General features: G+C 41.0%; 1 protein-coding gene across 5 annotated transcripts in view; it reads left to right on the top strand.

Moving 5' to 3' along the window:
* The window catches only part of LOC134022944 (CUB and sushi domain-containing protein 3-like), a 403,505-nt gene that overhangs the window by 175,341 nt on the left and 200,904 nt on the right, over positions 1–27,260 (top strand). For all 5 annotated transcript variants that reach the window (XR_009930720.1, XM_062464691.1, XM_062464690.1 and 2 more), the window contains 15 exons: positions 175–313; positions 1,036–1,223; positions 1,670–1,858; positions 3,429–3,545; positions 5,197–5,412; positions 15,305–15,493; positions 16,109–16,278; positions 16,464–16,620; positions 19,896–20,087; positions 21,963–22,089; positions 22,637–22,839; positions 23,379–23,570; positions 23,792–23,930; positions 24,832–25,019; positions 25,301–25,495. Coding sequence is in view for 4 of the 5 variants with exons in the window: in XM_062464691.1 (XP_062320675.1) it covers positions 175–313; positions 1,036–1,223; positions 1,670–1,858; positions 3,429–3,545; positions 5,197–5,412; positions 15,305–15,493; positions 16,109–16,278; positions 16,464–16,620; positions 19,896–20,087; positions 21,963–22,089; positions 22,637–22,839; positions 23,379–23,570; positions 23,792–23,930; positions 24,832–25,019; positions 25,301–25,495 (2,601 nt within the window). In the remaining variant the exon portion in view is untranslated. The remainder of the gene's footprint in view (positions 1–174; positions 314–1,035; positions 1,224–1,669; positions 1,859–3,428; positions 3,546–5,196; positions 5,413–15,304; positions 15,494–16,108; positions 16,279–16,463; positions 16,621–19,895; positions 20,088–21,962; positions 22,090–22,636; positions 22,840–23,378; positions 23,571–23,791; positions 23,931–24,831; positions 25,020–25,300; positions 25,496–27,260) is intronic.

The following is a 27,260-nucleotide window of genomic DNA, read 5'->3' as shown; positions in this document are numbered from 1 at the left end:
AAGATTGATTTTATGCTCATGCCATCATTTTATTCATGATTATGTTAGGTGTCACTCAATTCCCAGGACCTGCTAAAGATTTACCTTTGGTGAAAGGATGTGGAAACAAATAACTAGACTATTTATTCTATCACCCGGCCCACTCCATCCTTCTATCCTTCTCTGCCGCGGCAGCTCCCTGTGGGGGACACTACTCTGGACCTGCCGGAGTCATCCTCTCCCCTGGGTGGCCAGGCTACTACAAGGACTCACTAAGTTGTGAGTGGGTCATCGAGGCTGAGCCAGGGCGCTCCATCAAGATGAGCTTTGACAGGTCTGTCCAAAACCCACCCTAACCCGCACAGGAACGCTCACACACATTCACACACACACACACACACACACACACTCTCTCTCTCTCTCTCTCTCTCTCTCTCTCTCTCTCTCTCTCTCTCTCTCTCTCTCTCTCTCTCTCTCTCTCTCTCTCTCTCTCTCTCTCTCGCACACACACGCACAGTCACACACAGTCACACACACAGTCACAAACCAGTCATCTGTGGATTTGCTTTCTGAAAAATAAGGGTTGATGGAAGTTATCTCTCCCATTTCTAGCTTGAATTGCGTTTTTCATGAAATAAAATAAAATGTTGCTCGTTTACGATATTGACAGACATAATTGTAGGATTGAAAGCTGTTCCAATTTTTCAATAGACTAAAGATGAACAAAATTACTTCCCCTTGCTGTCAGTAGCTTTTCATTAGGTCTTAATGATAGGGAAATTGAGAGTTCAGGGTCTGTCTTTGATCCCACAGAGCCTAGAGGGGAAGATTAGATCTATGCTATGTCAGATTCCTTGAAACACATTGATCTTATCTCCTCAAAATAATGGGATCAATTGCAGTGTAGGGGTATTTTTCCCCCAGAATAAAAAGTGTAATAAACAGTAGAATGTTCAAACAGTGTGGACAGAATAGAATAGCCTTGAACTTTCAGTTAAACAATTTAAGAATGTACTACTTCCCCTCCTCATTCCCCTACCACCGTCTTTTCTTCAGGTTTCAGACAGAGCTCAGCTATGATTTCCTTGAGGTCCACGATGGTCCCAACCTGCTCTCCTCACTGATTGGGTCCTTTAACGGGACCCAGGTGCCTCAGTTCCTGTTCAGTAGCAGCAACTTCCTGTACCTACTCTTTACCACAGACAATAGCCGCTCCAACAGCGGCTTCAAGATTTTCTATGAAGGTAAGATTAAAATATTGTTTTTGGGGAGCGATGGAACTGTCCAGGGCCCGTATTTCTAAGCTGTCTGACAACTTATCACATTTTAAAGTAATGAAATACTCCCCTAAATGCCCTCCCTGGGTCTTCACTGTCACAGATTGTGATGACAAAACATGCATTTTCTGGATTGGTCACATTTTCAAAGCTCAGTGTAATAGTATAATATTTTCCCTCAAAATATAAATTGTGCATACATGTGTTAAACACTAATGGTTATGCAAACAGTACAATCACGTTGGGGTATAAGTTATGTGTCATCTAAGTTTACTACAGTTGAACTTTTCTTGGATCCTATGCACAATGCAATGAAAGTGCTTCATACATTTGTTTCTGCTACCAGATGAGAGCTTTATCTTTCTCAGCACAAAAATACTTGAATATTTGTGTCATTATTTGCCCCAAACCAGTTGTGACACTTGACACATTCTCCTGCATGGATCCTGGCATACCAGTCAATGGTGTCCGTCATGGACATGACCTATCCATCGGCTCCTCGGTATCCTTCCAGTGTGACCCAGGGTATAGACTGAGCCATGAGGAACTGCTGCTCTGTGAGAAGAACCACTTTTGGAGTCACCAACTTCCTACATGTGATGGTACATTTTATCAGCTGCTTTGGTCCCCATACTGATACACTTTCTTCAAAATATTTATTTACGCTTTGTAATAACTACACAATTTAAAGCATTTGTAAAGAATTCCTTATGAATGGGAATTGGATGTTAATAGTTAGATTATTATAAATGTATTTGATAATTCATCATTTTCAGACTGGGTCCCTGATCTTTTTCAGCCATGCTTTTGATATGTCTTTTTGCATCCTAAAACATTACATTAAATTTGTTTATGTTATATAAGGTTTTCGTTTATTTTAGCTTATTGATGGTTAGTATATTTTCAGTGAGTACAAACTAACAGCTGATTGAAAAGGATGCTGATTCCACTGCTGTAGTCAAGAGAAAAGAAGAGTGGGCTCTTACCAGGCTGCCCTTTGCAGTGGAAACCAAATAATCAATTGACTGGGGTTTGAATTGAGTGGGAATTGGAAGAGGCAGATTTACAGAACATGTGATATTAGTTATTATATTATTATAGGATATTATTACTGTCATATCCCAAAGGTGCCTTAACTTCAGCTCTAGTCTCTGTGCTTCCTGAGTCTAGGTGTGCCAGACACCATCTAGCTTGCCTTGAGCCCAATCAGACTCCAACTTATGCATTGCCAAGTGTACTCATCCACTTTTAATGACTTTTTCTTTTCTTTTTTTTAGCTCATTTATACAATATTTGTTTCTGCTTTTCTGGAAGGAATTGCCACATTTGCCTTGGGGGCTTGTGGTGCTTGGGTTTGGGAAGGGAGAGGGGATTGCAGCTGTAAAGCCCAAGGCATCTCCCCAATCCTCCAAAATACCACATTACAATAACATCTCAGGAAATATGCATTTGTACAATGTCTTCAGCTTCTAATATTTTTGTCTGCAAGAGGTCATTTGGAGGGCTGGAACAGTTTTGATGTTGCTAATGCCTTCCTCTAAGCACCCAGGTCCACACGGAATAGCTCTCTGATAGACATTTTGTCTCTGAAAATGCAATATTTACAAAGCTTTGGCCTTTCAAGGGAGATGAACTTTCATGAATACATTGAAATGACAAGGAGAGAGGATGGTGTACAATATCTAATTAATCCAGTTAACCTTCAGCAGGCTCTGAACCTAGCAGCACATCAGCCAATGAGGAGCAACCTTATCTCATTATCTCCCTGTAATGAGATGATTTGCAGTAGATTATGTGTCAATGGTCACCATCCAAGCTAGAGATCATATCAAGGAGTTTACTTTTAGTGTCACCTCTCCTCCATCTTTCTGTTTTCATCCATCTGTTTTTCTGTTTTCATCCATCCTCCCGTCATCTCTCATCCTGTCGCCATCCCACTGTTCTCCACCCCTCCCCATCCTTACTCCATCTCACATCCCACCACCTCACCTCCCTTCATCCCCTTCATCCTTAATCCTTTTCTCCACCTCTCCCTCCACCCCACTCCATCCATCCTCAATCTCTCCTCTATTTCTCCTCTATCTCTCATCCACTTTCCATTTCACTCTTTTCCTCCCTCCAACCTTCCACTCTCCCTTTCATCCCTTCTTCTCTCCTACCCTCTTTCTTTAGCATCCTGTGGAGGGGATGTGAGAGGCCCCAGTGGAATCATCTTGTCGCCTGGATACCCAGAGCTCTACCCTAGCTCTCTCAACTGCACCTGGGGAGTGGAAGTAAGCCATGGAAAAGGTAAGAGATACAAATCTCCACTCAACCCTGAGTTACAGGAAACGAGTGGTACTGTACCACTGCATTGACTGTAGCTCTATAGAGCACCATACAACAGCATTTCAAAAGTCCACCATCTGCAAAAGGTTTATTCAAATATAATTTATTACTTATTAAGATTTTTTTTTTACACTGAGACAAATCCATTTCATATCTCTTAAATCTTTGTGAAATGGACATTTAAATGAACTAGTGTACAGTGCACGTGATGCAGTTGGTGATTAAGATGCCAGTGAAACACAACAGATCACTTGAACTAGTGCACAGTGCCCGTGAATTGGTGTCACACAGATTTGTAGAATTATATATAGATAGTCCAGTGCCTGTGATACAGCTAGTGATTAAAGTTCTTCTCTGTGGCTTTGGTACCTATATTTCTCAGATCACAATTGAAATGATCTGTCATCTCTGAAGTACTTGTTCAACCTCCACATCATCTATTCTAGTCATTTAAGCATGTCATAAATGCAGTTTATAATTATTTTAAACAAATTGCCAATGCTTTTGTACATTCATGCATTATTATGTAGTTTGCTACGTTTATTTTAACATTTGTATTTTTTTCCAGTTTTTGTATTGCATTCTCATAAATATGACACGACAACTGACAGTGTGTTTGTGTCATAAATTCGTACGAACATTAAACCCGCCATATCCATGCCGTAAGAAACCGACCAAGGAGGCTAAAGTGAAAGGAATTGTGCCCATGTCCGTGATGCGTGCTGGTGATTTTAATGTTGTGATTTGGTGTTGTGAGTTTTGTGCATATTTGCAATGTACAGTTAGTTTTGACATCAGTAAACACATTGATTTATGTAACACAATTCACTGATCTATTCTGAAAGTATACACTTTATATTGTCGTTCTGTTAATTAGCCAGCATTTCATCCTTCAAGGAAACCCTTTGAAATCAGCACTGCAAACTAATTGTAGCTAATAACCTTCCAGCTATACCTACTGAAATAACCCATCGACTTTAAATATAGTCTTTCTCTTAGTTAGCTAGTCCGTATTTCATCAGTAAAATAGACTTGGATTTTCGCACTGATATAAATAATATTGTTCCTGTGCCTGTTTTCGGCTCGCTATATCCACATCGTTTTGACTCGCAAGAGCTAGAAAATGTCAAAATGCTTATCCAAACAAAGTCAATCTGCACACCTGCAAAATATGAACTTTGCAGAGTGCCTGGTTTTTGAGATAATCGTTGGAAACTTGCTGCTTTAAAATCCCATTTACACAGATAGGCAGACACACACACACAGAGATTACTGGCAATATTAGAGAGATATCCTTTTAACACACCATTTGTTCATACAATTTCAAAACTTTTATGATTCTTTTTACATTCAAAGAGTTTCTGGAATTGTGGAATGTAAAATACCGTAAATAGTACGAACTAGACTGTACTGTGACCCTAGACTCTACTGTTTATTCAGTTGACTAAATGCGTTGTAAATAGATTTGAAGTAAAGCCTTCATTTGGTGCTAAGTGTTTCTTGAAAGTGCACTTAGAGTAGAGTGTGGTCAGCTGCTAACTACCGGATAGCTTTGTTACATTTCTTAAGTGTTATTAAGAGCCCTTTTATTCTTCTGGTTACCTCCCCACAGGAGTGCAGTTCACCTTCCACTCCTTTCACCTGGAGGATCACCATGACTACCTGCTGATCACAGAGAATGGCAGCTTTGCCCAGCCTTTAGCTCGCCTCACTGGCTTCGAGCGTCCTGCCCCGGTCAATGCCGGTCTCTATGGCAACTTTAAGGCCCAGCTCCGATTCATCTCCGACTTCTCCATTTCCCTGCAGGGATTCAACATGTCCTTCTCTGGTGAGGGAGAGTGGGAGTGCTGGGTTAAAAGTGAGGCGAGAGAGGGAGTGATCTAGAGAGAAAGGAGAGGTGGGGGGGGGAATGTGCTCCTGTACAATGATGAGATCTAAAGGACTAAACCTCCAGAGTGCATAATGTAACCTGTAAGGTGCAATTTGTAAGGAAGGATGAGAACAGTCCTTGGGCTGAACAACAAAGTCTGAGATGTAAGCCACATAATTATGATATAAAGAGGTCAGGTACACGGTGTCTTTCTGAAATGAGTTATCATCTAACAGGCCATTCAGGTGAATATCCTAAGAAAATGGGGAGGGAGACAATAAGGAAAAGGGAAGCAAGGGAGAGGGAGGGATGGGAAGGAGAGGGAGCAGGGAGAGGTGACAAAAGGAGAGAGAGAGAGAGGGGTGTATGTAGGGAGGGAGATTGAGGGAGAGATTGAGGAAGGAAGAAAGGGAGAAAGAACTACGAAATAAAACACAAAATGCGAGTGGGTGCAGAGAGTGTACAAGAGTGAAAGAGAGATGGAGAGAGAAAGCAGACTGAAGAGTCTTCCTACCTAAATGTTTGCCTGCTTCTCATTGATGTTAAGTGTAACTTCTGCCCTTATGAATATTCATGAAATTATCTGTTTGTGTGGAAACTGTAATCACCATCTATGGATTTGCTGATGATAATTCCACTTTTTACCTCTCATGACCTAATATCAGATTGACTGGTTTAGTTATGTCACCCCCTTGCTCGATGCAGAACTGGGGGGTATTCCAGGTAGCGGGTTTAAACAAAATGTGAACTCTGAGTTGAGTTACTCTAAAATGGAAACTCAAGACTTTTCGGTTCCAGAAAAGCTGATTTGAATTTGTTAAGTCAACTTTGTGTACGAGTTAAGCGCGGGCATGAGAACTATTACAGATCCTGTAAAGTGGAATTGAAAAAGATTTTTAAGTTCATCACACCACAGAAGAATGTGTAGCTGAGTAACAGAATGCAACCGTCTGTGATCTGACGTAGATAGGTCGCTGTGATGTAGATCAGTCGGGTTTTGGCTCCACCTATACAAAACCTGAGCTGAAAACGGACGAGAAACTGTTCAACGGTCTAACGCCTGGGACACACTGGCTGTGAAGCGCCTGGAAGCACCGCGAAGCGCCACGATCGGCTACCATCAGAAACGACAAAGTTGTTCACACCAAAGCTGTTCACACCAGACGTGCATTTCTCCGCGCCGGGCACCAAGCCTTTCAGCTACTCTGAGCTTTCCTTTTTCACATGGTACATAAACATGGCATAGGCTATATTTAGGAAACGTGTTCGACTTGGGGGTTCTCTCTCGGTAGGCTATATCTGCACGTGTGTGTGTTGTGTGCAACGTGTGACAACTCGTTTCTCTCAAACAAACAAAACAACTACGGGCATGCTAGCTCAACAGATCAATCCGTTTATTTTCATTCGTTTTCATCAGGGTAACCACATGGAAAGGCAGTTTGTTACCAACATTGTGTAGTTAGGTTTAATTTAGGGTGAATATTGGCAGTAGCGGAGACAGAGGGGTGTCCAGGGTGGCACTGGACACCTGACATCTGATTGGCCACCCCGGGTGCCACCCCAAAATGTAATTAGCTACTGGAAATTTGATGCTGATTGACATCTCATTTGACCTCTTGTTGAAAGAAGAATTTATTTTGCTGCGTTGCATTATTCAAATCGAAGAGAGACGCTTGTTGCGAGATACAGAAGAATAAGAACAGACAGCAGATTAGAGAATATTTCCACAGCTCCACAAGCTCTTTTCGTGATTGAAAAAGGCATAATATTTGAAGTAAGTTTTAAGGTTTGCATTGGGTTTAGGTTTCCTGAATTTTTTGTTACGAATGTTGATTAGCCTACAGTAGCTGTGTAAGTTAATGTTAGAACTTCGACTCCAATAACAGACAAACTGAGACAGACAGTAGGCTTGTACTCCGATTTTACAGTTTTCTTGTGCTTGTGCGGCTTATATTTAGAAGCAGTTTATAATCCGGTTTTAGAACAAAAAAGTGGCTTCGTCTCAAGATCTCTACAGACCGTGCAGCTAATTTAATGCTCAACACTTGAACGGGGGCTTATTACTTGAAAGAGGAATTATTTAGGCTACTGAACTGTGTTGTCTCAGTTACACTATCAGGGCTTGGTAATACAGTGACTTGCTAAAGTAGGCAAATGGCTAGTAGAACATAACATTTCATAATAATTTCAGTTAATCAAACAGCTGCAAGACCCAGTGAAATGTTATAGGCTAGCTAGCTCTAGCAAAAATAACGCTAGCATCGCTAACAATATTACTAATTCAACTTTGGTAGTGTAACCAAGCTCTTTGTAAGTTTGTTTTAGATCTAATTGTCAGGTGTCAGGTGGCTGAGCGGTTAGGGAATCGGGCTGGTAATCCGAAGGTTGCCAGTTCGATTCCCGGTCATGCAAACTGACATTGTGTCCTTGGGCAAGGCACTTCTGCCTACTTGCATTTTAATTTTCTTCTTCAAGAGTGCTTAATCTTTCACTTAATTAAAATGAAAAAGAAATAGACATTTGAGATTTAATTTTCAAAACATGCCCCAGCAAATTGATACCAAAATTCAATTTGAAATGTAAAATTTGAAAATTAAAATGCATTTCCAGAAATTCCAGTGACACCCGAAGTGCGTTCCTTATATCCAGTTTAGGCCTATTCCATAATTTTGTTTGATTGCTGTCACGGCAGAAAATCCCGCTTGATGTTGGAAATGGAAGCAGGGTTTTCAGTGCTTTAGTGGCGATCTCAGGATAGCCTTCACCCAAACACTGATAGAGTTGTTGTCTCAAACAGGCTTCATTGAGTGGTAACTATCACTTGTCATGTGTCAGAGGAAGAGACGCGCATGATACCGCTCAATAAAGCCCACAAACTTGCTAAAAAATGAGTAAACACACGTCTTTGCAGAGATTTTTTCTCAGGGGAAAAGGCCCGCGGAGAAGGAGAGAATCAGGTCATTTTTCAGAATAAAACGTCTTTCAGACTCTGATAATCAATTAAAAGGAAATAATGTTATTAATTATTTTTTGTGTGGCCCGGTACGAAATGACCCACGGACCGGTATCGGTCCGCAGACCGGTGGGCACCGGTTGGGGAACGCTGCTCTAAAGACCTGGCAATTCAATCAATTTCCCGGCACATTTGCAATGTAATGCAATGCAGATGTGCACACCGCCCCCTACCGAACAAGATGGGTAGCTCGGTCAGCAGGGAGCTGAAGAAGAGCGGCTACTGACGTCACTCTGCTGCGCCGCTCAGAATGCTTTTTCGTTCATTTTGCATTTCTGCAAATGCATTTGAATTTGAATTGTGGTCACGATTTTGCAGACACGTTCTTAAAATGAAAATGCATTTCTGGAAATGCATTTGAATTTGAATTGTGGTCACGATTTTGCAGCCACGTTCTTAAAATGAAAATGCATTTCTGGAAATGCATTTGAATTTGAATTGTGGTCACGATTTTGCAGCCACGTTCTTGAAAATGAAAATGCAATTCTGGAAATGCATTTGAATTTGAATTGTGCTCACGATTTTGCAGCCACGTTCTTAAAATTTCTGGAATTAATTTTCCAATTTTACATTTCAAATTGAATTTTGGTATCTATTTGCTGGGGCATGTTTTGAAAATTACATCTCAAATGTCTATTTATTTTTCATTTAAATTATGATTTAATTTATGAGTCAAATAATGCAGCCACATTCTTAAAATGCAAATGCATTTCTGGAAATTCATTTGCATTTGAATTTCGGTAACGATTTGCTTCCATATTTTACCACTGCTCTTCTTGACATCGCTATTTGAACAGCCCTCACTGATTTCACAAATGCTTTCAGCATCAAGCCTACGGCAACTCACGAGGGACAAAACACCCTTGTCCGTTGTCACATAGAAAGGTCTGCCACAGTAGGCTATCCTCAGGATTTGCAAGTTAGCTAAACTTATACTATATTTAAAATAATTGTGTAGAGATAACAATGGATTCTGCCACTAAATGAGTGACTTCGCTTTATTTCTGGACATACTATCCACAACCGAAGTGTGTTACACAATGCTGTAGATCGCCTATACTTGTGCATTGCTCTTCGTACCCAGAATGCCCTGCTGCAAGCTGAAAAGCTACTATGTTAAGGGCATTAGCTTAGTTAAATAAGCATTGTTTGGAGTTCTATAGTTGTGTTCGTTCTGTTTTGAAATGTGTAATTCTATGGTCTTTAGATCATTTGAGTGTTCACCCTGATTGGGAATGTTGTCTAGTTAGATGGCAAGTAATCAATCGTGAGAAGTGGTCCGCTCAACTTTAACCGGCGCAACGGTAACGTTGTTTCCTTTCAAAGTGAGTCTTATATTCCACAAAGTGCTCATTCTGGGGGGGTGTGCCTTATACACGATGCGGCTTATTTTCCGAAAAATAGGGTAATCAGATAGACAAGAGATCGGTTCCCAATTTAGCCTAACATTGTGTTTACATCTGTGTTAGCTAATAGGTATAATAAATAATACCTGCACTGTGTACTAGCTTGTACACTGACATTCTAAAAGTATACATCCAAAGGGTTTTTTATCACACAGATTTAATTTTGTCTTGTTTAGGCCAATTCCAAAACTTTTCTTTGCTATTAGTTAACATAATATACATGAACATAAATATTATACTGTAAATTTGTAATGTGGTTGGGCACCAAGTTATTTATATTTTTTAAGGCCTTTTCTGCTTGATTTCTGCTACCTGTCAAGTCAAATTGCAGTGTTTTTTGGGGTGTTTAAATTCACTTTGTTTTGTAAATAAACGATGCACTGTGTTATTTCTGTAACACAGAAATTATATTATAAGTCCCTGGTGCTTGAGCTTTTTTTCCTAAAAATATTTTGGAATTTTCCAGCACTTATAGACCCAGATTATACTGTATATATTAATGAAAACAGTGACCCAAGACTCTGGACTATGGACCCCCTGAAGTAGCCTTGGCCACCCCTTGGCCACCCCATGTATAAAACTCTAGTTCCGCCACTGAATATTGGCAAAGTACGTAGGCCTCCAAAGTAATAAAAAAATAAAAATAAAGTCTACAACTTTACAAATGTTCACCGTAGTCTACAATTAATGTAGTAAAATCTTAATATGTTTTTTTATTCAAATATATCAACTAATATGGTGTATTTTATCATCTTGCAGCCGATTTCGCAAGCGTCTCGCGAAGAGATTCGACCAGCTGCCGAAACGATCACTGCAGATCGCAGACAATCGCAGGAAATTGTGGCAGTTCGCAGCCAGTGTGGCCAGTCCCATTTGATAACATGGGCGCCAAAAGGAAAAAGGCAGCGCTTCCAGGCGCTTTGCAGCAGATCGCAACTAATCGCAGCCAGTGTGTCCCAGGCGTAACTCATGCACATGCTTTCAGGAATTCATTTCACACGTATATAATGCACTGAGAATTAAATCATGGAATTTGCTTTACAGGATCTTTAAAAGCCAACATCAATGGAGCTCCGATACTAGGATCCACCATGGCACCTGGCCAAGGCTGTAGCCATGGAGTCAACATTGGGGGGGACGAATTTCATTTTTCATTTCATTTTTTTTTCCATTTCAATATATATTGGGGGGGATGTGTGTCCCCCAATATATATTATGATTACGGCCTTGCACCTGGCGACAAAAAACGTAGTCCTACTTCACCACCCTTTAGATATAAGTTTTATTACGTGTTTATGGTCAGTCTGAGCACATAGCCTATTCCGGAAAAAAGCAATCAATGTTATATTAAATATAAAAACATACTACGAACAGGTAAGGCATATTTTGCTTAGGCCTATATGCTCGTGATTGTAGCCTCTACGTCACCTTGGTTTTAATCATATTCGACATGATACAAAGTAAATATCAGTTGGTGCCTATTTCAAGTTGTAGTAGCAGTTACCCCCAACAGAATGCTTTTCATCACAGAAAGATGATTACGATGACGAAGAGACATTGACTGGTGCCCCAGAAATGGATGCAGAGAAATATGTACATTGTAAAAAAAAACATTGTAAAAAAACAGGAACAATCTGGCACCTGGGACGCCAGATTAAACCCATTAAATTACAGTAAAAAAAAAAAAATTCATTAACATGAATTAACCGTAAAATAATTTAAATTTTACTGTACCAAATTTACAATCTGTAATATATATGATATATCTGTAATATTACATTACAGGCTGTTCTTTTCCGGTAAATATGACTTTTATTAATTGAACTTCTCTGTTAAAAAAACAGCATTTTCAATAAATAAAATATTAAATAAAGCCAAAATAACGATTTAACATTTTCATTCAAAACAAGTTGTGTGCACAACATACAGCATCCAGATACTACAGATATTACCGGCGCCGTCTAGCTGTGCGAATTGGAGAGGAATATTGCTCGCCGCACGTTAGGATTATTAGACAGGTTAGATCGCCATCTAACTGGACAACATTCACACTCAGGGTGAACACTTAATGTATCCAAACTACAGACCATCACATTACCCATATCAAAACAGAATGAACACAACAACAAAACTCCAAACAATGCTTATCTAACTAAGCTTAAACCTTTAACTCTGTAGCTTTTCAGCTTGCCGCAGGGCATTCTGTGTAACAGGAGCGTTGCCGCTACACAACTATCTAATCAACTTTCCTTCGTCCTACACTGGAGTCTTTACATGTATTCATTTAGCAGCCACTTTTATTCCAAGCGACTTCCAAGAGAGAGCTTTACTAAAAGTGCATTGGTCAATGATCATAAACAATTAGATAGCCCCAAAAAGGCTTTTGCAGGCTTTTGTAGTCTTTGATATTGACTGGTGCATGCTGGGATTTCATGACGTCAACTACCCAAGCTCAGTTCACAATTCAAGGTTCCTATGTCTAAACCAAAAATTATGTTATTTGTTATAAATTTACAGTTTGCCATTGTCTTTCTATCTGTATTTCCTGTCATTCAGAAATAGCCTACAGAAAAAAACACGTATAATTTACAGAAAAAGTGCTGTAATTTCATGCAGATCTTTTTACTCGCCACCAGAGTTTGCATAATTCATTCTGGTTGGCGTCTACATGCCTCCGCAGGCTAGCGTCAACGAGGCTCAACGTGTGCTCGCCAGCCAGATACTGAGTGTGGAGCACGAAAATCCGGATTCCTTGGTTATTGTGATAGGCGACTTTAACAAAGGCAATCTCACTCAAGAACTCCCCAAATACAGACAATTCATCAAATGCCCTACCAGAGAAGGAAACACCTTGGATCATTGCTACTCTACAATCAGCAAAGCATACCATGCGGTCCCCCGAGCAGCACTGGGTCACTCTGACCACACCATGGTCCACCTGATTCCTGCATACAGGCAGAAGCTAAAGCGCTGTAAGCCTGCTGTGAGGACATCGAAACAGTGGACCAGTGAAACTATGGAGGATCTGCGGGCGTGCTTGGACTGCACTGACTGGGACATGTTCACGACAGCTACCAATAGTCTGGATGAGCTCACAGAGGCTGTGACATCATACATCAGCTTCAGTGAGGACTGCTGTATACCAACACGCACCAGGGTGAGCTACAACAACGACAAACCCTGGTTTACAGCTAAACTCAGAAGGTTGAGGTCAGCGAAAGAGGCCGCGTTTAGGAGTGGGGACAGAGACAGTTTCAAGGAGTCAAAGAACAGGTTTAGCAATGCGGTGAGGGAGGCTAAACGACTGTACTCGGAGAGACTAAAACACCAATTCTCTGCAAACGACTCTGCTTCTGTCTGAAGAGGGCTCAAGCAGATTACCAACTTCAAGCCCAGAGCCCCCCACTCCACTAACGACTCCCGCCTGGCTAATGAACTGAATGAGTTCTACTGCAGATTTGAAAGACAATTGGACAGTCCTGAACTACGCCTTCCCACCCAGGAGGCCTCCCACCTCCCCCCCCTCTACAGTGACAACTCTTTCCATTCAGGAGGGTGAAGTTAACCGAATTTTCAAGAGGCAGAATCCCCGCAAAGCAGCTGGGCCGGACTCTGTCTCTTCAGCCACCCTCAAGCACTGCGCTGACCAGCTGTCTCCGGTGTTTACCTACATCTTTAACACCTCCCTTGAGACATGCCATGTGCCAGCCTGTCTCAAGTCCTCCACCATCATCCCTGTGCCCAAAAAGCCAAGGCCAACAGGACATAATGACTACAGACCCGTCGCCCTGACCTCTGTGGTGATGAAGTCTTTCGAGCGCCTGGTGCTGGCACACCTTAAATCCATCACAGACCCTCTACTGGACGCCCTGCAGTTTGCCTACAGAGCCAACAGGTCTGTGGACGATGCAGTTAACATGGCCCTCCACTTCACCCTACAGCACCTGGACTCCCCTGCATCCTATGCCAGGATCCTGTTTGTGGACTTCAGCTCTGCCTTCAATACCATCATCCCCGCCCTGCTTCAGGACAAGCTCTCCCAGCTGAACGTGCCTGATTCCACCTGCAGGTGGATCACAGACTTCCTGTCTGACAGGAAGCAGTGCGTTAAGCTGGGAACACAAGTCTCTGACTCCCGGTCCATCAGCACTGGATCACCTCAGGGCTGCGTCCTTTCTCCTCTGCTCTTCTCCCTGTACACCCAACAGCTGCACCTCTAGTCGTCCGTCAAACTCCTGAAGTTTGCGGACGACACCACCCTCATTGGGCTCATCTCTGTTGGAGACGAGTCTGATTATAGGTGGGAAGCGGCCAACCTGGTGACCTGGTGCAGCCAGAACAACCTAGAGCTCAATGCTCTTAAGACAGTGGAGATGGTTGTGGACTTCAGGAAGAATACAGCCCCACTCACCCCCATCACCCTGTGTGACTCCCCAGTCAACACTGTGGAGTCCTTCCGCTTCCTGGGCACTATCCTCTCCCAGGACCTCAAGTGGGAACTGAACATCAGCTCCCTCACCAAGAAAGCACAACAGAGGATGTACTTCCTACGGCAGCTGAAGAAATCCAACCTGCCAAAGACAATGATGGTGCACTTCTACACAGCCATCATTGAGTCCATCCTCACCTCCTCCATCACCATCTGGTACACTGCTGCCACTGCCAAGGACAAGAGCAGGCTGCAGCGTATCATCCGCACTGCTGAGAAGGTGATTGGCTGCAATCTGCCTACCCTCGAGGACCTGCACACCTCGAGGACCCTGAGGCGAGCGAGGAAGATTGTGGCCAACTCCTCCCACCCTGGTCACTCCCTGTTTCAGTCACTCCCCTCCGGCAGAAGGCTGCGGTCCATCAGGACCAATACCACACGCCACAAAACAGCCCTTAAAACAACACTGCTTTTTGCACTGGACAATACAATCCTGTACCATTTGTATTTTTTGTAATATTGTATTTTTATATTGTACATTACTGCAAATTATATTTTATATTTTATTGTATAGTTTATTTTAATCTAATTCCATTGCTAGTTATGTACCCTTAGTTTGCTAGTTATGTACCCTTAGTATAGTTAGTCCTCATATTTAAATTTTAGATTCCTATATGTTTAATGTTTGCACTTTCCTGCCAAAGCAAATTCCTTGTCTGTGCAAACTTTCATGGCGAATAAATCCCATGCTGATTCTGATGAGGAAAATACTGAAAAGTTTTCGTTACCTCTCTTTCTGGAACGGAAAACCCGGAGGAGGCCTATGCCTCTTTTCAGGGTTAACCAACTCAAAGTTTTCACTAAACCCGCTACCTGGAATACCCCCCCTGGGGAGGACTTCCTACTCATAGTAATACATCTTCGTAAAAGAAAGCTTGAAAGAAACCCCATGATTGTGTTATTGAATGAATCAGGTGCCAAGTTCAGCTGTTATTTATCTAGAGTACGACCTGGAACCCTGTGAAGACCCCGGCATGCCAAAGTTCGGCTGGCACTCAGGCACCAGCTTTGGCATCGGCGACTCGCTGGATTTCTCTTGCAATGTGGGCTATCGCCTGCAGGGAGTGACGGAGATGTCATGCTTGGGAGGTGGCCGCCGTATGTGGAGTGCCCCTCTGCCAAGGTGTGTGGGTACGTGGTCACCTGCCTTCTTTTACTTATTGGCTCTGTGTTTGGATAGGTAGCCTATCTCAGGATATCTGTTGTGTAGATCATACTGTAGAATTGAAGAGCAGGCAAGGCTTAGTTTAGATATTTACTTTATTAACGTTGCATGTTTTGTGAATCTGTTGTTTTGATCTAGAATAAGCAAATACACTGCTAATTTAAATATAGGCCTACATCAAATGTAAATATACCTTAGCTGTGTGAATCAAATTAACCTGGACTTAAATACATTTTTGTCAAAGCCTCCCAGTTACAAAGATAAATGTCATGTTAAAAGTACCTTACCTTTTGAGAATTTTACAAAGAGTAAGTAAGCTAGCCTGGAGTTGTCTCTTGTAGCTATTCAGATATCTGCATAAACCATTTTACAACATTTGTAAAATCTAGTTAGCAAATTGAAGTATCTTGGCATTCAAAATTTAATATTGTCCCTTAATATTGTGTAAGTATTCACTTTTGTTCTTGAAATATACCAAAAGATAACTGGTTAATACAAACAGTCATCTTGACACCTGTTCTAAAGAGTAACTTGGCTGTTGTCTAATGTGTTTCTTACTGTGCTGTCCTTTCCTCTTGTAGCGGAGTGTGGCTCAATGGTCTCTAACAACGAGGGAGTTCTGCTGTCTCCTAACTACCCTTCAGACTATGACAATAGCCATGAGTGTGTGTACAGCATCCAGGTGCAGGCTGGCAAGGGCATTAACATCTCTGCCAGCTACTTTCAATTGGCACAGGGGGATATTCTCAAGGTAAAGTCCCTGCCTACTGAAGGCTTAGTCTTGGACTATTTGGACTTGATAGCAATTGATTTTGTGATGTGTCAGCTATTATAATCACAAGCTTGTGATTGAGCCTCCCTCTCAAAAATATGTTATTCTGTTCTGAATCTCTAACCACTGTGATTCTTCATGTCCTTCTTCATGCTCTGGTCCAGGTGTATGATGGAAGGGACAGTGCTGCCCCGGCCCTGGGGACCTATACTGGCTCCACCATGCTGGGTCTGGGCCTCACCAGCACTTCCAATCACCTGTGGCTGGAGTTTTACTCTGACCAGGAGCACACCGCAGGCGGATTCAAGCTTATCTACTCTAGTAAGACATTGAAGACTTTGGGTGTAAAATGTGTTCAAGGAAATGCAAAAAGTACTTTTATGTCTATTTGTTTATAGGATACATTTGTTTGACTCTGGTCTGCCATTAATATCTATTTATCAGTATTTTAAAGGATAACTAGAGAGGGTACAATTTCTGGGGAAATTGTAGGGTGTGCTTGCTTGCGTCGTTTGCACAGGGGTCCGTTTTTGAATGACTTTTTTTTTTGCTGCTCATTTTCAACTGAAAATACGAGTGAAGTGTAGAATGAAATATATGTCTTCTCATTTCCCCTGCAAGAGGCAGCCTCATCGTTGAAACAAAATGAATAAATTGGGCAGACCGGTGTAAAAATTGACCTAATCTCTATGACTTAAACGTCATTTTAAGTTTTTCCCTTCTCATGATATTTTCAGGCATTTAGCCTACTCATTGCATTCATTCATTAATAAAGAACCCCCTTTGAAGATTATTCTACGACGTTGCCCGGCAGTAGAAGATGGAATCGCGATTCAAACAGTACCATCTGCTAACGGAAAATATGCCCCCCAAAACGTAAATAAGCTTGACATTTATTTAGTGGAAAATCGCTCATTCATAAAAAGCTCACTGGTAGCGATCATTGTCAGTAACAACGCAAAATGCGATATAGCCCTGTGTGGAGAAGCTGCCCCGGTAAATTGTACTACTACGGCACAGTACTAGACTACTGCTGTGTTCGTCTTAGTAGCGATTGCGTTGGTTGAATTGGATTTAACGTTCCGTTGTACGGTTTAAACTGAAATTAATTATTTTCATGAACAGATTGACAACGTTTAGGCTGTGGCAATGAAGTTCAGGTTAGTAGTTAGATAGACTTTTGATTTAAGTAAGGGGAGTGCCGAACATGTTCTGTCGCCGTTTGACTTCCTACAGCTGTGTAGATGTTTTTGTAGTGTCTCGCGTAGGCTACAGCGTTGCAGTGAGCAACACTGGTTTGAAACCACAGGTAATGGTAATTTCACCAACAAATCGTTTACTAATGTCAGAATAAATCCTACAACGAAAATGTATATGTGAGGAATGTTTATTTTAACGATTGAAAACAGATAACGCTACATCATAGACCACTGTAGTATGTGTTGCCCGGGCAACACAGGCTAATGTCATGATGCTAATACTTCAGTGAAATAGTAGACTACTGTTTCCGAAAGTAGATGTACTTCCTTAATAATATCAGCTTATACTGTACATTACACATGACAATTGTGTGTCATATCACAAAGTAAAATGAGTAAATAGTTATCACCCTGGCCTCTTTGCTTGTGGCGTTTCTGCAGCTGCCTTGCCGTAAAGCTATAGTTAGCCTAGCTATCCCCCAAGTTAACAGATGCGAAACGAATGTTCTGCCAAAGGTAGTCACGCGTGTTTTCGTGACGTTAGTGACGTAGTGACGTTAGTAACGTCAGTGACTGTGGCTAGCAAATTAGCCACCGTTAGCTTCACTTTTCGCCACAAAAACTTAACTTCAGCCTAAACCATGCAACGGAACGTAAATTCCAATAGAAGCAACTCAATCGCTACCAAGACGAAACTTTTGACACCTACTTTGTCTATGTAGGCCAAATATTGATTGAGTTTTAGGGGGGCAAAAAGAATAATAATAATAATAATATATATGTGAGAGAACAAAGTTTGTGCCCTTGCCGAAAGCAAAGCACACCCAATAATATATATGTGAGAGAACAAAGGTTTTGCCCTTGCCGAAGGCAAAGCACACCCAATTACTTTCATCAGCCAAGCATCGGTCGTCATTGCCACCACTGACACATTTGTCTTGCTGTCCGTTTCTTTATATCTCTTTTTGTTTCTTAAGCAGTGTACAATACCTTGTTTGAAATATGAAGGACATGTTTTTTTTCTGTTTTGTAAGTAAGGCCCTTGTAAAATGAGAGCAATAGATTAGGAACTACCTCATTGGCTTATCTAACTGTACATGAGGTGAATAGTTCCAATGAATTCCCAATCCAAGGTCATTCTGAAGGCACACCATTTTGCAATACAATTTAAGATGCTATGAAGTTATAGAATTGATGATCTATTTCTAGTCAATCTCTGGCAACGAGGCAGATTTGTGACTAAGAGCATTGTGAACCTCCAATCGTCACATCTTCCCACCAGTCACCCGACACAACCCATCCTTTAAAATGTCAAATCCTAAACACCAATGAGCAGGTTCATAAAAAAAAAATAATCTGAGGTACTTTATAACCATTTCAGCAGTGTAACAGATCTACATGGTACTAAGTGTTAAGTTTCTTTCGTTGATTGAAGTAGTGCTGTAATCAAAAGACAAGGATTCTGGTGTCACAAATGCTTGTTCTAATGTTATGCAACGCTTGATACTTTCGGTACCTATTAAAATTTCTGGGAAGATGGTTGTCTTTGTGAGGTAGTCCACAATTCCCCATAGGCTTATATTTAAAAATGTGTTTGTTAAGTCATTAGAACTGAAAGACTTCTCCCTACATGAGACTGACTGATGTGTATGCACACTAGGGAGGGTAAAAAGAGGGACTAGCTTAAATCTTATCTCAACATGAAATGTGGTCATGTTTTCATGACTCTTTTACCAAAAGCTTGGAGGTAATTTTCAAAATGTGTGCAGTAACCGGCATGATTTATCCTGGCCATGACACTTGTAATACTGCCATAACTTATGGCATGGACTGGCTGGGGAAAGAAGGGCATAAATCTGTAGAGCTGGGTTTATGTATGGTGGTGGTCACATCGCCTTTCAACTCCACATTTACTACCTGCAAGGAAGAACAAGACAAACGCCATGGTCAAGAATAATTTAGTTCAGAGTTATTGGGACATTTTCTTTTTATGCTGTTTTTATTTTTCTCTTATGAGGCGCCATACTATTTCTGAACCCTGGTAAATGATCACACTCTGAGTGCCTAATTGGGTAACTCTAATTGTGCTTGCTGGTCAGAAAAAGTGTTATATAATGGTACTTAAATTCAATCTTGTCTGTGCTCAACCGAAAATTAATTCCATACCTCAATCTATAAGTATTTACAATGAATATAAATGAGAACTATATCCTACTGTGGCATTATGACCACTCTCCAACATACCTTTACTAGTTACAAAGATAATTTGCAGTTTTTTAGTGTGAAGAGTATTTTTTTAACAGTACTAATAACATGAGCATGTCTGCATCTGTATCAAGAAGTAGTCATAATACTATGTGACCTGTTGTCTCTCTTTCTTTCTTGTGTGTACTGGAGGTTTCAAGCTCTCTCATTGTGAGGATCCTGGAGTGCCACAGTTTGGGTTCAAAGTCAGCGACCAGGGTCACTTTGCTGGCAGTGCCATTACATATGGCTGTGACCAAGGCTACACCCTGCATGGGATTGGAATACTCAAGTGCATGACTGGAGAGAGAAGGGCATGGGACAACCACCTCCCCTCATGCATAGGTAATCCTTCAACGCCTGTGTGCTGGATAGCATTAGTATGCTAGCTAAGCAGACAGTCAACATCGCTGTTCAGTGTTAATCCTGAGGATTGAGTCCAACATGATTTCCACTTAATTGAGCTGTGTTTGAAAAAGTGCAGCACTTATCATTTTGTGAGAGTCTACAAATGTGTCTTATGTTTTGTCTAAATAATTGATCTTTGAGAATGTTTTCAATGCTTGAAACGTTCTGCAGATTAAATAAGAGACAAACGCTGAACTAATTTGTGAGACTATTGAGTTTTTACATGGGTTTGACTTGTTAAACTTTTAAATGCTGTCGTTAGTGTTATTGATCAGAACTTATTTAGTGAAATACACACTGGGGATATACTAAAAAGTTATAGTACAGAGGGGTTATAAGTAAAGTATATTCTACATTGCATTGACTATGTGTATGCAGATATATGCAGTAGGTGCTGTTGTTAGATTCAGTGCATGCTGAGCATGGGAGAAATAATGAGAAAGCTATTACCTGCAATTTACCTGACTCCAGTAGATGCTATAGAGCTCTGACTCTCTGATGTCTTGCTTTGATGGATTAGGCTAAAAAAGTATTTATGCATTCAGAACGTGTACAGAATTCCTCTGTAAATGCCACCAGGCTCTTGCTTTTTTATATCAAAGACTTATCTCCTCAAAAAGGAGGTGGTCTAGCGACCACCACTGTTCTCTTATTCATACCCTGCATACTTGTGATGGAGCTGACCAGTGCACCTTACTAAAAACAGGAGCAGCTTCTTAACAGTGGTATTTTTTGTTTAGTTAATGAGTACAAGGCAGTTTCAAAGAGGTATTTAGATAATATTAAGGCACAATGTAATTTAAAGATGCTAAACAAGAGTGAAATATATTTGTTCTCTGGTCTCCCTTCTCAACCTCATTCTGTTTTCCTCCCAAACACCATTATATAATCTTCACTAATTGGTGGGAAGGGCTTCATTATTGGCAGTTAATTACCTAACACAAATATATATGTAAACAAACTATTTACAGTAGGGTAAAATACTGTAGCAGTAAACATGTCGATTATTTTCTTTATTCTACCTGACAAAACCAGGGCCCTTCATTACAAAAAAACACATACATTAATTAAAATAGGAAAATGTAACAATGCAATGTTTACCCACATTCATTTATATGGTTCTGGATATTATAGAAATATATGCATGGTATTTTCTTTTGTTTTCTCTTTTTTTTTGTACAGATGTTGGACATGTTTTTGTTTGGGTAGGCAGACTGATGGCTAACAAGGGAGTCCTACAACAAATACCAATGTAGGAAATGGTTCTCTGATGTGTTAGCAGCCTGCCCAGCTCCATCTGTGTTGCTATTGTATGTAATATTCCCAATAATTAAGTGGAAATCGTTTTTAGTGTGAACCGTTAGATTGTAACTACGGTACTATTGTACATATGAGGACATATGGTGATATTAATCTGCCTAGCAGTCCCCTTTGGCAGTCTAAATCCAAGCATAAACTGTGTATGTTTACTTGGCAGTATTTAATGCTAATGAATAGTCTCATTAGGAACTATGCCCAAAAACAACAACATGTGCGTCCCCAAGTACTGTCTTTGTTTCAGGGTCATTTTCTCTGGAGGTGGCAACAGAGAAAAAGGTGTGCTTGTTACAGACATTAATTCAACAACAATCCATCATGTTCTTTAACTGTATTTGTTACTACCTATTTTAAATTGTGTTTCACTAAACTACAATATGGTCTTATATCCAGTTTGTTTTCAGTATATTTGTCCTCTAGTCTATTGTTTATTTTGAAGTTTCATGTTAGTTGACATGGTTGTGTGTGTGTGTGTTGCCTGTGTTCTCTGTGCAGCAGAGTGTGGTGGTCGATATGTAGGTCAGCCAACAGGCCGTATACTGTCACCAGGATATCCCTTCCCCTACGATAACAACCTCCGCTGTACCTGGACTATCCGAGTCAACTCTGGCAACATTGTCAGGTACCTACCATGGAGAGAAATTAAGAGAAATACAGTGTTAAGATTTTTTGGGGGCAATGTTAAGGTTACATTAACTATCATGTAAATACATAGCAATTCCAATTGTAGGTACATAGGAATTGCTATGTAATTATATGGTATTAAGGGTTGGTGGTATAGGTTATTACAAAAGTATGGCGGGGGGGGGGGGGGAAGGGTGTCAGGGGTAAGTGGATGTGGTAAAGGGGCAGTTGAAGGATGTGTTAAAAAACATCATCAATTTTAACATCCACTTACTCCTGGAAATCTCAACCTCCCTCATAGTAAGTGTAAGTATACTTACAATGTTACTATAGGTATTGATATTTTAGTTATAGAATCATGATAGTAAATGGTTAAAACGTGTTATTGAATCCCTCTCAACTGTTTATATAATTAAACCTTTCTGTGATTTCCTAATTAACTTAACATTTTAAAGAGAGCTTATGGACATGTGGAACGCTACTCTATTTAGCTGAGGCAAAATGTCCTTCTTCCAACCTTAATGGGCTCCATGTTGTAATCCCAGTCTCCAGTTCTTGGCCTTTGACACAGAGGCGTCACACGACATCCTGAAGGTGTGGGACGGTCCACGTGAGAACGAGATGTCCCTGAGGGAGGTGAGCGGTTCTTTACTCCCTGACGGCATCCACTCTACCCTCAACCTCATCACAATCCAGTTTGAGACTGACTTCTACATCACAAAGTCCGGCTTTGCCATCGACTTCTCAAGTGAGTCTTTGTTTTGTTTTTAAGAATGTAGCTAAATGTGTTTGTTGGTTAAAATGTTTTTGGTTTGGCTGAAATTTGATGAATTGTTTTTAATTAGCTGCGACAGGTTTCCATGCATTATTTTATTTCCACCTGTGGAAATTACAGTTTTCACCTTGCATAAGCCTTTGGTTAGTTCAATTTTAAACAGACACAGTCGTTGTACCTCCAGTGAAGGATTTCCTGACTGTGATATTCCATTTACATTTAGTCATTTAGCAGACGCTCTTATCCAGAGCGACTTACAGTAAGTACAGGGACATTCCCCCCGAGGCAAGTAGGGTGAAGTGCCTTGCCCAAGGACACAACGTCATTTGACACAGCCGGGAATCAAACTGGCAACCTTCAGAGTACGAGCCCGACTCCCTAACCGCTCAGCCACCTGACTCCCCATATTCCTTATTTCATATGTCAGTTGGCCTCTCCCATGACAGTTTTTCAGGCAGGTACAGACAAAGTGAGATTGTATGAAGTCGTCTCTGTCCGCTGCTTGCTGACAGGTTCAGTGGCAACAGCCTGCAGGGATCCTGGGATGCCTATGAATGGCAGCCGCAATGGGGAAGGGCGCGAGCCAGGCGACACAGTGACCTTCTCTTGTGATACTGGATACGAGCTGCAGGGGGAAAGCAAAATTACCTGCATCCAAGTGGAAAATAGATACTACTGGCAGCCCAGCCCTCCCAGCTGCATCGGTAGGGCTAACATCCAATGAAAAGGGTGCTGTAGACATACTGTGGTAGTTTTCTCTGTCATTACTTATGTTTGATGAAGAGGTAAAGCATTCAAACTGGAATGAACTGGCCTAGCTTCAAATCTTATTCAGGGAGAGTTAGTTAACTATTTTGATGGGTTAATTTATGTAATGGAATATTGTAAGGTAAGGAATATTGATCAAACTATTTTGTCTTTCTAGCTCCTTGTGGTGGAAATGTGACAGGATCCTCAGGGTTCATCTTATCTCCAAACTTCCCCCTTCCCTACCCTCACAGCAAAGACTGTGATTGGCTCATTGCTGTCCACTCAGACTATGTCATATCACTGGCATTCATCAGGTAATGCTGATCTTAGACTACATATATTCTCCCCTTATTAGTCTCAGACGGACTTTTGAGATTGTATTGTCATACTGTAGCCCAAGTTTCTGTCCTCATGATTTGAGTCAGTCACAATCTGTCTGTGGATGTCTCAGATGTACACAATGTTTCCCTGAAGTAACTTCAGATAATTCCCATACATTTGACCATGAATGTGCCAGCTACCATTGTAATTTTACTTGTATTTACTTTCGCTCACAGTTACTCTGTTATACACAAACATTTAGAAAAAACATTGTGAAATGTGAGAGGCTCGCAATTCAAGGACATAGGAAGTTATGTATTGTCTACATAAGCTGCATTGGAGATTTTGCTGTCAAGATTATTTGTAGTGTAGACTTCTGGAAACAGAGAGTAAGGAGAAATGCAAATAGAAGAGTTCTTATTTCCAAACTTTGTCCTTCACACAAACAACTGGAGTTAGCACAAAATTACACCCTCTCGTTGGAATACAAAAGGAATGGAGGGAAGTTATGATTTGAAATAACTGCTGTCTTTATTCAACTCAAATGCAATTTTCTAAAATCCATTTACATTTTGTCAAAAACCTTGGCTCATTATTTTGAAAATAAATGCTTCCTTATCACGATGGAATATGATTGAGATACAGGACAACAATATAAAATATTTTCTCCCAACATGTTACTAGCGTCTGTGATGGTTCCGTCTACCACAATGTCACTAAGATTCAACACTGTCTTATCTCTTAGGGTTAGGGTTAGACCCTTAATCAGCGTTTGTTAAGATGCAAGAGACTGAACTGACTCACTTTGCTAGAATTTAAAACTCTCACAAATGCTGTATGTCTAACATTCAGATGTTCATGAATTGTTTTAATATCCTGTGTTTCCACTTCCAGTTTCAATATTGAGCCTAATTATGACTTCCTGTATATCTACGATGGGCCGGATAGCAACAGCCACCTGATTGGCAGTTTCCAGGACAGCAAATTGCCTGAGAAAATCGAGAGTACATCCAACTTTATATATCTGGCCTTCCACAGTGATGGCTCTGTTAGCTACACTGGCTTTCACATGGAATACAAAGGTACTGAGGGAATGGCCATTTTTCATAATGTTGAGAACATACATTGTGATAAATTCACACTAAACTGTAGCTGTGTGTATCCTCTGATCTGGATATCAAACTGAGAGAAATACTAGAGATCTACAGTACATCTGTTATAATTAGTTTCCATCTTCTCAACACAAGTAGTTTTAATAACACGATCAAACACCGCACAACTCATTACATTGCCTTGTAAGTTGTCCCGATTGGAGATTTCCCTCTGACATTGATTCATTTAAAATCCTTTGTTCTCCTGGCAGCCAAGCTACGGGAGGCTTGCTTTGATCCCGGGAGTGTGATGAATGGGACCAGATTGGGGAGTGACTACAAGATGGGATCCATGGTGACTTTTCACTGTGAGGCTGGTTACTTGTTGCAGGGATACTCCACCCTCACTTGCATTATGGGAAACAGCAAGAGACCAGAGTGGGACAGAGCCAAGCCCATCTGCCAAGGTATACCGGCCACACATTACTTCTCACTGATCGCTTATCACCAATGCAGGCTCTATTTGAGCCCCTAAAAAAGTAGTCTAGGTGTGAATAAGGCCATGAGATCATGGACTCAGTGTACATAAATGTGTTTGAGTTCTGCCTTATTATTTTAGCATTGTGTCTCGCAACATAATAGTAGCATCACACAGGAAAAAAAGCAGAAAGACACATTTAGTATGTTTTGAAGCACCAAACCGTGCGTGTTGCTTGGGCTGCTGGGAATGTCAGTTGACTCATATTGCAACTGACTGTCATTGAGTGATTTGGCTCAACTCAACCAGGGTAACCCCTGTTTTGCCTTTGCCGCATATGTTCAATCATTACATGCTTTCTGCTTCGCAACAATGAGACCTGGATTAATTCCCTAATCCTTCCTCACTCTGTATGACTCTCAGTTCTGTTCCTGCTTTTTCTGGTGACATGTGCATTGTGTCCCTGCACGGGGCCCAAGCAGCTGCTAACAGCTTTACTCTGACAAAATGAGATTGTGTTTGTTTACAGTACAGCTCCAGCCACCTGCTGGCTGGGAGCGTGAGGTACAAGAGGCGACTGCATTAGGGGCCTGGTAGCAAATTAGCCGCATCATTAGAGGCCCGAAGAGAGGAGCTGAGATTCTGCAGGTGTGGGTGTGCGGCTGCTAATGGACTTAGCTAGATCCCAGAGTGAGTTCTGGCATAGGGGAAAGCTGGAAGTTTAATACAGGAAACAAATTAAATTAAGGAAAGCACTATACATATGGATTGTTATTGGAGAAGGGGTATGTAGACTCTTACAGGGTTCCCGCTGGGTCTTAAAAAGTCTTAAAAAGTCTAAAATTCGGAACTTTAAATTTAAGGCCTTAAAACGTCTTAAAAACGGCCAGATTTTCATCCGAGGTCTTAAATTTCATTTAGTCAGGTCTAAAAAAGGTTTTACCCTCGTTTATTTCCAGAAGCGCTGGCCGCAGAAAGTTATGACAAAGTAGCAAAAAAAGTATTGAGTCGCAGCCTACAAAGCGGAGCTCTACAAACGAAACCAGCAGAACGCTGCCCTCAGAACGTTGGTTCGGTGTGTTGTAGTTCTTTCTGGGGGATATTGGTGTTGGTATGTACACGGTGAACTACAAATCCTGTTATAAATGCAATACCTGCCCGCGAAATACGTCTGCGCTTCCACAGAGTTTGTTAAAGTTCGGCTACGTGTGGAAAATGGGAAAGTGTACTTTCAACGAGACATGGCTAGATCACAGCGATTTCCGCTGTTGGTTACAAGCGGTACCCAGCTCCAGGTACAAGGCTCGCTGCAAACTTTGCCTAAAAAATATTTTTTACTAACTTTACAAATTACTAATGTGATTGTTTTATCTGTAAATTAAATTTATGCTTTTTCAATGACTGAATTCATTGAAATAAAATGTTTTTTTCAGAATATCTTTGATTTGAATATTTTTTGGGGTGATGCGTCGTGTAGGTCTTAAATTTCAAACTTTATGGTCTTAAAATGTCTTAAAAAGGTCTTAAATTTGACTTACTGAAACCTGCAAGAACCCTGCTCTTAAGAACTGTGATCTTGATGGCTTGTATTTCTATTGAGTGAAATTATGTTTTTCTTCCTAATTGGACTGTTCAGTGAGCTATTGTCCTCATCAAAACAGATCATAATTTCCTCTGTTCTCCCAGACTTTCTTCAGTTTCTTTTGCAAATGGCTGACTAGTTACCTCGTAAATGTCTAATTTAGTATAGGCCC

The sequence above is a fragment of the Osmerus eperlanus genome, chromosome 7, assembly GCF_963692335.1.
Source record: "Osmerus eperlanus chromosome 7, fOsmEpe2.1, whole genome shotgun sequence".
In the NCBI taxonomy this organism is placed as follows: domain Eukaryota; kingdom Metazoa; phylum Chordata; class Actinopteri; order Osmeriformes; family Osmeridae; genus Osmerus; species Osmerus eperlanus.
Note: the sequence above shows the minus strand (reverse complement) of the source record. Positions and strands in the feature narration are given on the sequence as shown.